The 15,131-nt window shown below is 41.4% G+C and overlaps 1 protein-coding gene across 8 annotated transcripts in view; it reads left to right on the forward strand.

Annotated features, from left to right (window-relative positions):
• Positions 1-15,131, forward strand: part of SNED1 (sushi, nidogen and EGF like domains 1) — a 291,723-nt gene that overhangs the window by 160,326 nt on the left and 116,266 nt on the right. For 7 of the 8 annotated variants that reach the window (XM_073625738.1, XM_073625736.1, XM_073625737.1 and 4 more), the window contains 4 exons: positions 1,739-1,852; positions 1,945-2,058; positions 6,530-6,643; positions 10,446-10,559. In XM_073625738.1, the coding sequence (XP_073481839.1) occupies positions 1,739-1,852; positions 1,945-2,058; positions 6,530-6,643; positions 10,446-10,559 (456 nt within the window). The remainder of the gene's footprint in view (positions 1-1,738; positions 1,853-1,944; positions 2,059-6,529; positions 6,644-10,445; positions 10,560-15,131) is intronic. The other variant, XM_073625743.1, reaches the window with a different exon arrangement.

Raw genomic sequence — 15,131 nt, forward strand, 5'->3', positions numbered from 1 at the left:
GGTGTAGGCAAACAGACAGAAAAATGCTGCATGAATGGGGACTTAAGGAATAATGTTCAAAGTTTTTTTTGACTTTGCAAAAGGAAATGTATAATGGTTTTGTACATATTTTGTTTCTTTATTTATAAGGACAGGACTAAAAAAAAAGATGAAAACATATTTATTTTCTTTATTTCAGTCAGGTTTAAAAGGAATATGAATATTATGTCATCCTGTCATCAAAAAATGGAATAGCTTAAAGTGTTTTTCTTAGGTTTGGTTAGATTGGTTAGATTGAAGAGGGATTAGAACACTTGTCAGTTTTTATTGCAGTTTGTGCCCCTTGTTAGGGAGTTTCAGTGAAAGTAAATGAAAATCACACATTTTGGGTTGACACCATTACAGTAATAGAGGGGAAATCTTTTAATGGGGACATTAGTTCTGGGGACACGCCAGGATTCCTTCACATTGGAGGAATTTCTTCTCACTTCCTGTTTTGGCTATGAGACAGGAAGTGAAGGAAAATCTCCCCTAAGGGACACAGATGACAAAAAAAACTGACAGGGGCTATAACCCTCCCTTATTCTATCCAAAATGATAAAATAAAAAAATGTGCCTTTAGTTACACTTTAAACTGAAATTTACACACAAAGTTGAGTAAGAAAAAGGGGACAGAGAATTGGGACTTTAGATGAAGCACGCAGGTGTAAAAGTTCAAATTTATTGGAAATCAGTTATATGTTACATGATGGTAATCATGAGTAGGCAAAGATATTCAATACAATTAATTTAAATAGATATACAAACAATAATGGCAAATTGCCACATAATAGTTGGCAGTAAATGTCACATAATACATATAGTAAAATTGGTCAGGTAAAACATATAATGGGCAAAAACACGGCATATAGTAACTCTGTGGATTCATCCACTCTTCAGGAGCAATTGAATGAGTATTGTAGTATTATGGAAAGAATATCTATATGGTCTGACACTGTCAAGGAAGAGGAATTAACATTGAATAAATAGGAGGTAGAATTAACTGGAAAAAAAACCCCACTCTCTAAAGTACTTACATAATGTATAGCTACATGATGGGAGTGTGGCACTATGGATCACAGATCCCCTAGGGGTATCTCTAGCGGGAGCTGAGGTGGTGTGGACGGCCCAGGACTCAACAAAGATGATATCCAAGGAGCAAAAGGTAGAAATAGTCATGAATGACTGTGAATGCTGAAACCAAAAATAGAAGAATATTGAGAACTCTTATATTATGATATAACGTGCATGCATGTATGAGTGGCCCAGAAGAAAGCTGCGACGTACAGGTACGTGATTGTGCCTGTATGAGCCGACCTGCTGCAGTAAATGTACTGCAGCAGGTCAGCAAAGGGTTAAGAATGCCTTTCATTTTAAGAAAACAGTGTACTATTTCACTGTATTTATGTGTAGTCCACCTCTCTATGATCAAGCCCTAATTGGATGAAATGTGCTAGAGGAGCGGTCCTAGGGCAGAGACTTTTACTGCCATGTCTTTGGATGGTTTTCACAATAAACATGGATGTTTGTGATATCCTGGGTGCAATGCCGTTCTTTCAGTTTCTTTTTTTTTAGCCCATTTCTCAATACCTTTTTTGTTTGCCCTGACATAAGTTAGGAAATGTGTCTGCAACTGTGGGGAAAAATGTTTGCATTTATTTGTGCAACTGCTAGAGCCTCCTCCTAGGTCCTCTCTGACTATCAATGTTTTTGTTCTTAGAAATCAGACCTTGTTCCTCATCCCCTTGTTTAAATGAAGCAACGTGTGTGGAGTCAGGAATTACATACACTTGTTCTTGCCCTCCTTGGTTCATGGGAGCCCACTGTGAGAATGGTAAGCATCTGAAACTAAAAGTCATATTTGGTTTCTGTTAGTAGGCAGAGTTTTGTATCCACTTGCTTATTATCTCTATTATCTGTTTCTAGAGATCAGACCCTGCTCATCAACTCCATGTGAGAACGGGGCAACATGTGAAGATCTGGATGATACGTACAGCTGTCTATGTACCAGAGGGTTTACAGGGATGAACTGTGAAACAGGTCAGAGGATTTGAAATAAAATATGATCTAGTACTGTTGGTTGGAATATGTGGTAGGTGGTTAGCTCTTAGTGAACTACACTCTTCTCACTATGATGATATTAAAGAAATCCTGTTTGTTAGCAGCAGCTTGGCATTGCATGCCGTTGCAGAGCCTATCATCTACTAGGACCCCCAGTCCATTTTCCATCCTAGATTCCCCAAGAGGTTCTCCCCCAGTGTATAGATTGCATTCATAATTTTGCCACCCAAATGCATTATTTTACATTTTTCTACATTAAACCTAATTTGCCATGTAGTTGCCCACCCCATTAATTTGTTCAGCTCTTTTTGCAAGGTTTCCACATCCTGCTAAGAAGTTATTGCCCTGCTTAGCTTAGTATCGTCTGCAACTACAGAGATTGAACTGTTTACCCCATCCTCCAGGTCGTTTATGAACAAATTAAATAGGATTGGTCCCAGCACAGAACCCTGGGGGACCCCACTACCCACCCCTGACCATTCCGAGTACTCCCCATTTATCACCACCCTCTGAACGTGCCTTTGTAGCCAGTTTTCAATCCATGTACTCACCGTATGGTTTATGCCAACGGACCATATTTTGTACAGTAAATGTTCATGGAGAACTGTGTCAAATACTTTTGCAAAATCCAGATACACCACATCTACGGGCCTTCCTTTATCTAGATGGCAATTCACCTCCTCATAGAAGGTTAATAGATTGGTTTGGCAAGAACGATTCTTTATAAATCCATGCTGATTACTGTTAATGATAACGTTCTCATTACTAAAATCATGTATATAGTCCCTTATCATCCCTTCCAAGAGCTTGCATACTATTGATGTTAGGCTAACTGGTCTGCAATTCCCAGGGATGTATTTTGTGCCCTTTTTAAATATTATTGCTACATTGGCTTTTCTCCAATCAGCTGGTACCATTCCAGTCAGTAGACTGTCAGTAAAAATTAGGAACAATGGTCTGGCAATTACTTGACTGAGTTCCTTAAGTACCCTCGGGTGCAAGCCATCTGGTCCCGGTGATTTATTAATGTTACATTTCCCAAGTCTAATTTTAATTCTGTCCTCTGTTAACCATGGAGGTGCTTCCTGTGATGTGTCATGAGGATAAACACTGCAGTTTCGGATACTGAAGCCCCCCGATTCCCTCGTGAAGACTGAGGAGAAGAATAAATTCAATACCTTTGCCATCTCTCCATCCTTTGTAACCAGATGACCTTCCTCATTCTTTATGGGGCCAATATGGTCTGTCCTCCCTTTTTTACTGTTTACATACCTAAAAAATTTCTTGGGATTTTTTTTTTGCTTTCCTCCGCTATGTGTCTTTTGTGTTCTATCTTAGCTGCCCTAATTGCACCCTTACATTTCTTGTTGCATTCTTTATAAAATCTAAATGCTGATGATGATCCCTCAACCTTGTATTTTTTGAAGGCCTTCTCTTTTGCTTTTATATGCATTTTTACATTGGAGTTAAGCCTTCCAGGACTTTTGTTCACTCTTTTAAATGTATTACCCAATGGGATGCATTGGATAATGCTTTTTTTTTATATGCTCTTAAAGCAAACCCATCTCTCCTCCGTGTTCTTTGTTCCTAAGATTTTATCCCAGTTTATGCCTTCTAGCAAGGTTCGTAGTTTAGTGAAGTTGGCTCTTTTGAAATTTAGTATCTTTGTATTCCCCTTATGTTTCCTATTTGTGTGATTTACATTCAGGTCCATAAATATTGGGACACAATTCTAATCTTTTTGGCTCTATACAACACCACAATAGATTTGAAATGAAACGGACAAGATTTAACTGCAGACGTTCAGCTTTAATTTGAGGGTATTTACATCCAAATCAGGTGAATGGTGTAGGAATTACAACGGTTTGTATATGTGCCTCACACTTTTTAAGGGACCAAAAGTAATGGGAAAGATTAACAATCATCCATCAAACTTTCACTTTTTAATACTTGGTTGCAAATCCTTTGCAGTCAATTACAGCCTGAAGTCTGGAACGCATAGACATCACCAGATGCTGGGTTTCATCCCTGGTGATGCTCTGCCAGGCCTCTACTGCAACTGTCTTCAGTTCCTGCTTGTTCTTGGGGCATTTTCCCTTCAGTTTTGTCTTCAGTAAGTGAAATGCATGCTCAATCGGTTTCAGGTCAGGAGATTGACTTGGCCATTGCATAACATTCCACTTCTTTCCCTTAAAAAACTCTTTGGTTGCTTTCGCAGTATGCTTCGGGTCATTGTCCATCTGCACTGTGAAGTGCTATCTAATGAGTTCTGAAGCATTTTGCTGAATATGAGCAGATAATATTGCCCGAAACACTTCAGAATGCATCCTACTGCTTTTGTCAGCAGTCACATCATCAATAAATACAAGAGACCCAGTTCCATTGGCAGCCATACATGCCCATGCCATGACACTACCACCACCATACTTCACTTATGAGGTGGTATGCCTTGGATCATGAGCAGTTCCTTTCCTTCTCAATACACTTCTCATCCCATCACTCTGGTACAAATTGATCTTGGTCTCATCTGTCCATAGGATGTTGTTCCAAAACTGTGAAGGCTTTTTTAGATGTTGTTTGGCAAACTCTAATCTGGCCTTCCTGTTTTTGAGGCTCACCAATGGTTTACATCTTGTGGTGAACCCTCTGTATTCACTCTGGTGAAGTCTTCTCTTGATTGTTGACTTTGACACACATACACCTACCCGTGGGGAGTGTTCTTGATCTGGCCAACTGTTGTGAAGGGTGTTTTCTTCACCAGGGAAAGAATTCTTCGGTCATCCACCACAGTTGTTTTCCGTGGTCTTCTGGGTCTTTTGGTGTTGCTGAGCTTACTTTTCTTTTTAAGGATGTTTCAAACAGTTGATTTGGCCACACCTAATGTTTTTGCTATCTCTCTGATGGGTTTGTTTTGTTTTTTCAGCCTAATGATGCCTTGCTTAACTGATGACAGTGACAGCTCTTTGGATCTCATATTGAGAGTTGACAGCAACAGATTCCAAATGCAAATAGCACACTTGAAATGAACTCTGGACCTTTTATTTGCTCCTTGTAAATGGGATAATGAGGGAATAACACACACCTGGCCATGGAACAGCTGAGCAGCCAATTGTCCCATTACTTTTGGTCCCTTAAAAAGTGGGAGGGACATATACAAACTGTTGTAATTCCTACACCGTTCACCTGATTTGTAAATACCCTCAAATTAAAGCTGAAAGTCTGCAGTTAAAGTACATCTTGTTTGTTTCATTTCAAATCCATTGTCGTGGTGTATAGAGCCAAAAAGATTAGAATTGTGTCGATGTCCCAATATTTATGGACCTGACTGTATATTGAAGCCAATTGACCTGTGATCGCTATTTCCTAAATTGCCCCGTATTTCCACATCCGTGATCAGGTCTGTATTGTTGGTAATTAGTAGATCCAGTAACGCTTTATTTCTAGTTGGTGCATCTACCATCTGAACCATGAAATTGTCCTGCAAGACATTTAGGAACTGGTGAGCCTTAGATGAATGCTTGGTTCCCTCCGCCCAGTCTATATCTGAGTAATTTAAATCCCCCATTATGATAACACTTCCCATCCTTGCTGCTAATCCAAATTGTGTTAGGAGATCTGTCTCCCCCTCCTCCCTCAGGTCAGGTTTGTATATTAACACTACAAATTCTAGATCAACCCTCTGCACACTGCTATACACCCTTTCCAGCAAACTATGTAATGAAAAACAGGGATTTTTAGTTCACACATATTGCAATACATGTTTAAACTGGCCAACTGTGTCAAAGTAATCCCTCTCTTTGGCCAGTCCTAGTGGAAATTTGCTGGAAAGGGTGTATAGCAGTGTTCAAAGGGTTCATACAGAATTTGTCCTGTAGTAATGAGACTCAACCCTGAAGGAATGAGAACAGGAGGCACAACAGACAGCAGAATTGTCAGTTTGGGGAGGAGGGTAGTGTTTTATGTATTAGCAGATTTAGATACACCAACAAATTGAATTCAAACTCCAGCTCACACTTTATAATCAGTTATAGCAATTTGTTTTGTGTTAAAGGTTTTGCATGAATAAATAAAAGCTGATCATTTTAATCACCCTTACTAGTGTTAAGTGGCTTGTCTCATCCATGTAAACTGATATATTCTTTTGGTGAGCTTGAATTTGTGAAAAACAGACTTGCTGGCTGGATCACCAGATGAAAATAGAAAAAAAGAAAGCCTAAAAAAAGGAAAAGTATGAAGCCATCACATCTAGGAATTGGTTAACTGCAATATAATGTTTGCTTTTGGGTTTAATACTGCTTTAAGATATACTCTTAAGATAAACCAGCAGCTATTCTATGGGCTAATTAGACAAACTTAGAAAAAACAGTGAACTTGTTGACCTCATATATATTTGGTATTAATCAGACTGTTATTGACTGAAGTGTTTAACTTTTCTTCTACTCACCCTCAGAACTAAAGCCGTGTTCTTCTTCTCCATGTCTAAACGGTGGCCTCTGTAAGGATGTAGGCTCTAGTTACAGCTGTCTGTGCCTGCTCGGGTTCACTGGACAGCGGTGTGAGACCGGTGAGATGTTCTAATTTGCATTTGCTTTTATTCATACTATATTTTCATATGTCTAGATGCCGTAGAAGAAGTGGCCTTGCTGGTATATAATTGACATTGATATAATCTCTTAGATTTCTCCTATGAGAAGAACTTTATTCAAACGGAAAAACAATGCTGTTTTAATATGTGGAACTCTTCCACTTGGTCATGATGAAAGTACTTCTGTAAAATAGAATAAAAGAAGTACATATTACATCTTGAGAGCTTAGACTTTTTCCTGGTTTTTGGCGTGCTTATTTATAACATGCCGATGAGGAGTAGGCACACACAGCTCTCCTGTTTTCTTTTTTCCCATTGTAATTTATTGAAACTTTCTGTATCTTTCCAGAAAGATTCCCTTTTTTTCTGAAATTGCATTGCAGTTATGTTATATGGCCAGTATATGTACAAATATTATTTAATTGGGTCAGACGAGCATACGCAAATATGCGGCCTCATGAAAATCAGTCTTCCGTGGGGCTGCATAAATGTGCAGTTGTGTTGGTGGTGACAGTGTGCTGCACAGCGCACTTCCAGCACAGAGACTGAGCTCTCACCAAGAGTTCTGGGTAATACTAGTTACTAGAGGAGAAAGATGTAAACAAAAAAAAGTATTTATTAACCGCTTCTGGACCAGCCGCCTCAGTTTTACTGCGGCAGGTTGGCTCCCCCGGCGCAAAACCACGTAACTGTACGTTGGTTCCCAGGGTCCGGATAGCAGGCGCGCGTGGCGCCGGAGGCGTGCGCTCGCGCCCGCTGCACAGCACGTGTGCCGATGCTCATGGCCGACGGTCGCAATGACCCACGGCCACGAGCGATCGTGACCAGGAGACATTTCCTTTAGTTAGTCCCCTCCCCCTTCAGTTAGAATCACCTCCCAGGGAACACAGTTAACCCCTTCACCGCCCCCTAGTGTTAACCCCTTCACTGCCAGTGACATTTTTACAGTAATCAATGCATTTTTGATCGCTGTATTAATGCCAATGGTTCCAAAAATGTGTCAAAATTACCCGATGTGTCCACCATAATGTCGCAGTCACGATAAAAATCGCAGGTCGCTACCATTACTAGTGAAAAAAAAATGCTATAAATCTATCTATCACCTATTTTGTAGACGCTATAACTTTTGCGCAAACCAATCAATATACGCTTATTGCGATTTTTTTTTACCAATATGTAGAAGAATACACATCGGCCTAAACTGAGGAAAAAAATAGTTTTTTTATATATTTTTGGGGGATATTTATTATAGCAAAAAGTAAAAAATAATGCGTTTTTTTTCAAAATTATTGCTCTTTTTTTGTTTATAGCGCAAAAAATAAAAACCGCAGATGTGATCAAATATCACCAAAAGAAGGCTCTATTTGTGGGAAAAAAAGGACGTCAATTTTGTTTGGGTACAACTTCACACGACCGCGCAATTGTCAGTTAAAGTGACGCAGTGCTGAATCGCAGAAAAGTGCTCTGGTCAGGAAGGGGGTACATTCTTCCAGGGCTGAAGTGGTTAAAAAACAAAACAAAAGAAAACTATCAATAGAGGATAATATCAGGGTTTGATCAAGGTCAGTGTTACAGTCAAAGTTAGGTTTACAGGTCATGGTGAGGTAGGGGTCAGAGGTCAGGGTCAGTGTATTTTAGGTAGGATAAAAAAACAAAAGGTTCCCTATTGTTTCTACTCTCTACTGCAAGTGCAAACAACAAATAACATGCACATATGTGGTATCGCTGCGATCGTCAGGAGCAGGAAACTTTCTTTGGGTTGTTCTTTGGTAGTAGCTTATGGTAATAGCAAGAAATATACAGCTAAATTTTAAAAAATATATTTTTCTACTATTTTGTGCCTGTTTACTTTTGATAATAAAAATAAAAAAAAATCAGAAGATATCCATTACCATTTACCACCAAATGAAAGCCCAATTTGTCTTGAAAAAAACAAGGTATAATTCACCTAAGTAGTTGCGATGATATGTACAGTTTTACTAAAATGTCAAAGTTGCAAAACTTTGTTCTGGCATTAAGATTTGTTTTACCCCCAGTTGTGGGGGTAAAAGGCATGTTGGAAAACACAATTTAAGCATACAGTGCCTTGCAAAAGTATTCACCCCCCTTGGCTTTTTACCTATTTTGTTACATTAAAGCCTTTAGTTCATTGTTTTTTTAATCTGAATTATATGTGATGGATCAGAACACAATAGTCTAAGTTGGTGAAGTAAAATTAGAAAAATATATACATAAAACTATTTTTCAGAAATAAAAAACTTATAATTGGTATGTGCGTATGTATTCACCCCCTTTGTATGCAATCTAAGTGTCACATGAATTGTCGTTACATATACACACCTTTTTGAAAGGCCCCAGAGGCTGCAACACCTAAGCAAGAGGCACCACTAACCAAACACTGCCATGAAGACCAAGGAACTCTCCAAACAAGTAAGGGGCAATGTTGCTGAGAAGTATACAAGTCAGGGTTAGGTTATAAAAAAATATACAAATCTTTGATGATCGGTAGGAGAACTATCAAATCTATCATAACCAAATGGAAAGAACATAGCACAACAGTAAACCTGCCAAGAGACGGCGGCACACCAAAACTCACGGACTGGGCAAGGAGGGCATTAATCAGAGAGGCAGCACAGAGACCTAAGGTAACCCCGGAGGAGCTGGAGAGTTCCACAGCAGAGACTGGAGTATCTGTACATCGGACGACAATAAGCTGTACACTCCATAGAGTTGGGCTTTATGTAAGAGTGGCCAGAAGAAAGCCATTACTTTCAGCAAAAAACAAAATGGCACGTTTTGAGTTTGCGAAAAGGCATGTGGGAGACTCACAAAATGTATGGAGGAAGGTGCTCTGGTCTGATGAGACTAAAATTGAACTTTTTGGCCATCAAAGAAAACGCTATGTCTTGCGCAAACCCAACACATCACATCACCCAAAGCACACCATTCCCACAGTGAAACATGGTGGTGGCAACATCATGCTGTGGGGATGTTTTTCAGCAGTCGGGACTGGAAAACTGGTCAGAGTTGAGGGAAAGATGGATGGTGCTAAATACAGGGATATTCTTGAACAAAACCTGTACCACTCTGTGTGTGATTTGAGGCTAGGACGGAGGTTCACCTTCCAGCAGGACAATGACCCCAAACACACTGCTAAAGCAACACTTGAGTGGTTTAAGGGGAAACATGTAAATGAGTTGGAATGGCCTAGTCAAAGCCTGGACCTCAATCCAATAGAAAATCTGTGGTCAGACTTAAAGATTGCTGTTCAGAAGCGCAAACCATCCAGCTTGAAGGAGCTGGAGCAGTTTTGCAAAGAGGAATGGGCAAAAATCCCAGTGGTAAGATGTGGCAAGCTCATAGAGACTTATCCAATGCGACTTGGAGCTGTGAGAGCTGCAAAAGGTGGCTCTACAAAGTATTGACTTTAGGGGGGTGAATAGTTATGCACATTGACTTTTCTGTTATTTTGTCCTATTTGTTGTTTGCTTCACAATAAAAAAAAAAAAAAATCTTCAAAGTTGTGGGCATATTCTGTAAATTAAATGATGCAAATCCTCAAACAATCCATGTTAATTCCAGGTTGTGAGGCAACAAAACACGAAAAATGCCAAGGGGGGTGAATACTTTTGCAAGGCACTGTAGTTCATGTACTGTTGCTTTTCGAGGGGAAGGGGGTGTTACCTATAATGTAGTGTGCATACTAGTGATATACTACATGCATCTGTCCACATAGTATAGTTGCATTGCCTATGTAAATTGGTTACTTTTTTCATTCTAGAGTTGAAACCATGCTCTTCGTCACCATGTCTAAATGGAGGGATGTGTGAGGATACTGTTGATACGTATCGGTGTGTGTGTCATCAAAGGTTTACGGGGCAACATTGTGAAGCAGGTCAGAATGGGAGGAATATTTTATTATTTAGGCTGGTCACGACTCACAAATATTATACTTTGGTTACTCAGTGGGCAGAGTGTCATTCTTTTTACTGGTGAGCCAGTTGGGCCAAGCTCACAAGTAGCCTCTGAGGTGAGGGAAGAGGGGTGGAGAAAAGACTGTTACACAGTGCCAGCTTCTCTTCACAGGAACAAATACTGTTAGATCAGATTGACCTACTCGGTAAACTGTATGGCTTGGGGTACACCCAATTACATAGGCTCTGCAGAATGTCATCACATCTTTGTTGGTTTCCTTGACCCAAGAATGATAGGTGGTGATAGGGCTACTTGTGTGAGTTATATTACTTCTGTGCCAGGATTCCTCACAAAAAAATGGAATCTGCTAAGTTGTTTGGGCAGCATAGGTACTTATAGATATGAGATGAAAATAACCTGATCTAGCTGTTTCTGGCCATAGTGGGCAACAGACTAATGTCTTTGGGCACCATGAGACCCCTCTAGCTGATTAAACGTAAGGGTAAGGACTAATGGTATAGATTTGAAATAATTATGTGATCACTATTCTTTTTACTGAGGTAAACTTGTACTAAGAGTGTTTGTCCTGTCCTCCCTTTTTCCTGCTCCATAATCATGCATCTTCAACGTAACACACAGCACACACATTTATTTATTGGACAGGTAGCTAAAATACAAGTCTATCTGCAGTCCATTGCCTCCACATATATCTATGACCAGCTTTAGTGTGTACCAGTTTTCCTCATATCAATAACTACAGTTAAATAATTCATATAATGTACAATTACTGAATTAGTTACCTGAACTTCTTTAAACCTTTTTGATGTTGCTGTCAGTTCTTTTATTTGAGCTTAAAAGGAAAGGTTTACTGTAGTTTACCACAACATGTACATTTTTATATACAAAACTCATTCATACCCTTTACTATAGGAAATGAACAGAAAGTGACAAAAGTTAATAGTGGTGATCTATCAGCAGCATGAATTTCAGCTATCATACAAAATATTTTGTAAAGCTGGTCTGATTCAGAAAATTTACCAACAGTCTATTTACCTGAACAGTCCATTCTAAATATATCCAGTTGGTAGACCATCATACTGCAGCTACTGGTACATTTTGGGGACCAGACTCTGTTTAAAGCGATCCTCTCAGCTTCACATCGAAGGTGAATTAAAAAATGTCAACCACCCAAGTCAATGTATACCTTGCATAAGTAAGTTGCAAATGGGTTGAGCAGTTTATAGTGGTTCTAAAGGCAATAGAGTTTTTTAACTTAATGCATTCTAAACAGTCTATGCATTAAGATAAAAAACCTTCTGGGTGCAGCCTTCCCCTCCTAATACTTTCCCGAGCCCCATCTCAATAGAGTGATGTGCATGAGCACAGCGCCTCTCCCGGGTCTCTCTCTCCTCATTAGCTGACATAGTAGCAGGAGCCTTTGGTTCCTGCTGCTGTCAATCACAGCCAGTGAGCCAATGAGAAGAGAGCTGGGTGCAGGGCCAAATCATGCTCTGTGTGAATAGACAATGTCCATTCACAGGAGCACACCTCAAGAGTGAGCTTGCTCAAGTGCCCCCATAGCAACAGGCTTGCTATTGGGGGCACTTGGCGGGGGGCCAGGACCACCAGCGGGGGACCCAAAAAGAAGAGTATCTGGGCTGCCCTGTGCAGAACCTTTACCCAGAGCTGGTAAGTATAATATATATATTTTTTAATTAAAACCTTTAGAATCACTTTAAAGAAAATACAATAGAAAAACTTCTCGAGCACACTTGCCTGCTAGTCAGCAATAAAACAAAGTCTAAACTGCCTTAATAACTTGCTTTAACCACTTGCCGACCGACTCATGCCGATATACGTCAGCAAAGTGGCACGTTCCTGCGAAACTCCCTATGGGTACGTTGTTCTCTTTAAGGTGACACTAAAGGTCCGGATTTTTTTTTTTAGATAACAAACATATCATACTTACCTCCACTGTGCAGCTCGTTTTGCACAGAGTGGCCCCGAACTTGCTCTTCTGGGGTCCCTTGGCGGCTCTCGCGGCTCCTCCCCGCATCAGATAACCCCCTGGGAAAAGCATTCTCCCAGGGGGTTACCTTGCGCGCTCCCCAGTCCAGCATTCGGCCTCCATAGAAGCTGAATGCAGGACCCGTCCCCCAGCGGCCTGGTCAATGGATTTGATTGACAGCAGCGGGAACCAATGGCTGCGCTGCTAACAATCTATCCAATCAAGAGCCGAGAGCCCCGGGCAGAGAGAGAGTGTGTCACCATGGGACAAGTTCCAGGGTTCAGGTAAGAAAAAAGGGAGGGCTGGGAGGCCGGTCACTGACAGGTGTTTTTTCACCTTCATGCATAGAATGCATGAAGGTGAAAAAACACAACCCTTTACAACCCCTTTAAGACCCATAGCACTGATCACTGTATAAATGTCAGTGGTCCCAAAAATGTGTCCAATCTGTCCGCCGCAATGTCACAGTATCGTTAAAAATCGCAGATCACCACCATTACTAGTAAAAAAAAAAAAAAAAATAATAATAAAAATGCCAAAAATCGTTCCCATAATTTGTAGACGCTATAACTTAAGTTACTTAAGTTATAAATAAAGTTGGCTGCATATGATGGGCACAGTGGCTGTATTTGATGGGCACAGTGGCTGTATATGATGGGCACAGTGGTTGCATTTGATGGCACAGTGGCTGCATTTGATGGCACAGTGGCTGCATATGATGAGCACAGTGGCTGCATTTGATGGGCACAGTGGCTGCATATGATGGGCACAGTGACTGTATTTGATTGGCACAGTGGGTGCATATGATGAACACAGTGGCTGCATTTGATGGCACAGTGGCTGCATATGATGAGCACAGTGGCTGCATTTGATGGGCACAGTGGCTGCATATGATGGGCACAGTGACTGTATTTGATTGGCACAGTGGGTGCATATGATGAACACAGTGGCTGCATTTGATGGCACAGTGGCTGCATTTGATGGGCGCAGTGGCTGCATTTGATGGGCGCAGTGGCTGCATTTGATGGGCAAAATGGCTGAATTTGAGGCTGCAATTGATGTTTTTTTTTAAGTATTTTTCAGAATTTTTCAGTTTGTTTGCACCCCCCCCCCCCCCCCCAAAAAAAAATGTTTTTGAGCACCAGCCGCCACTGGTGGGACATGTATAGCAATGAATACATTGGGGGAGGTATGCTTTGGATATAGCCCATTTCTGATTAACCACTTGCTGCCCGCCCTATTACCAAATGACGGCGGCAAAGTGGTTTGATATTCCTGACCGGACGTCATATGATGTGATCAGGATATTGAGCCGCTGCTCACCCCGGGGGCGCGCATCGTGGCGATAGTTGTTGCGGGGTGTCAGTTTGCAACACCGATCTAGGTAAAGAGTCTCTGACGGAGACTCTACCATGTGATTAGCCGTGTCCAATCACGGCTGATCACGATGTAAATAGGAAGAGCCGGTGGTCGGCTTTTCCTCACTCGCGTCTGACAGACACGAGTTGAGGAGAGCCGATCGCCTGCTCTCCTGACAGGGGGGGTCTGTGCTGATTGTTTATCAGCACAGCCCCCCCTCGGATCCCGCCCGGGACCACCAGGGAAGCCATCCACACTGGACCACCAGGTATGCACCTAGACCCCCAGGAAAATACCACTATGTGCCTAGGCAGCTGCCAATCAGTGCCCAAGCAGCTGCCAATCAGTGCCCACTCCAATGCCTACCACTGCCAGTGCCACCAGGGATGCCTATCAGTGCCTCATATCAATGCCACATATCAGTGCCCATCAGTGCCATGTATCAGTGCCCAGCAGTGCCGCCTATCAGTGCCCATCAGTGACCATCAGTGCTGCCTATCAGTACCGCCTATCAATGCCACCCTAGCAGTGCCCAGCAGTGCCGCCTTTCAGTGCCCATCAGTGTCGTCTATCAGTGCCAACCAGTGCCACCCATGAGTGCCCATCAGTTCCACCTATCAATGCCCATCATTGTTGCATATCAGTGCCACCCATCAGTGCCGCTTACCAGTGCCCATCAGTGCCGCATATCAGTGCCCGCTCATTGGTGCCACCTCATTGGTGCCGCCGTATCAGTGCCTGTCAGTGCCGCCTTATCAGTGCCCATCAGTGAAAGAGAAAACTTACTTATTTACAAATTTTTTTAACAGAAACAAAAGCAAAACTTTTATTTTTTTCAAAATTTTCGGTCTTTTTTTATTTGTTTAGCAAAAAATAAAAAACGCAGAGGTGATCAAATACCACCAAAAGAAAGCTCTATTTGTGGGAACAAAATGATAAAAATTTAGTTTGGGTACAGTGTTGGATGACCGCGCAATTGTCGTTCAAACTGCGACAGCACTGAAAGCTGAAAATTGGTCTGGGCAGGAAGGTGTATAAGTGCCTGGTATTGAAGTGGTTAAAGGTGCAGGAAACCCACAAAAAGCCCAGCACAGCTCAAATGGCAGCTGTTTTTTGCTGACTAGCAGGTAAGTGTGCTTGGACACTTTTTATATTGTATTGTTCGCTGTTGAGGGGGGGTAGAAT

Source organism: Aquarana catesbeiana, linkage group LG04 (genome assembly GCF_042186555.1).
Source record: "Aquarana catesbeiana isolate 2022-GZ linkage group LG04, ASM4218655v1, whole genome shotgun sequence".
In the NCBI taxonomy this organism is placed as follows: domain Eukaryota; kingdom Metazoa; phylum Chordata; class Amphibia; order Anura; family Ranidae; genus Aquarana; species Aquarana catesbeiana.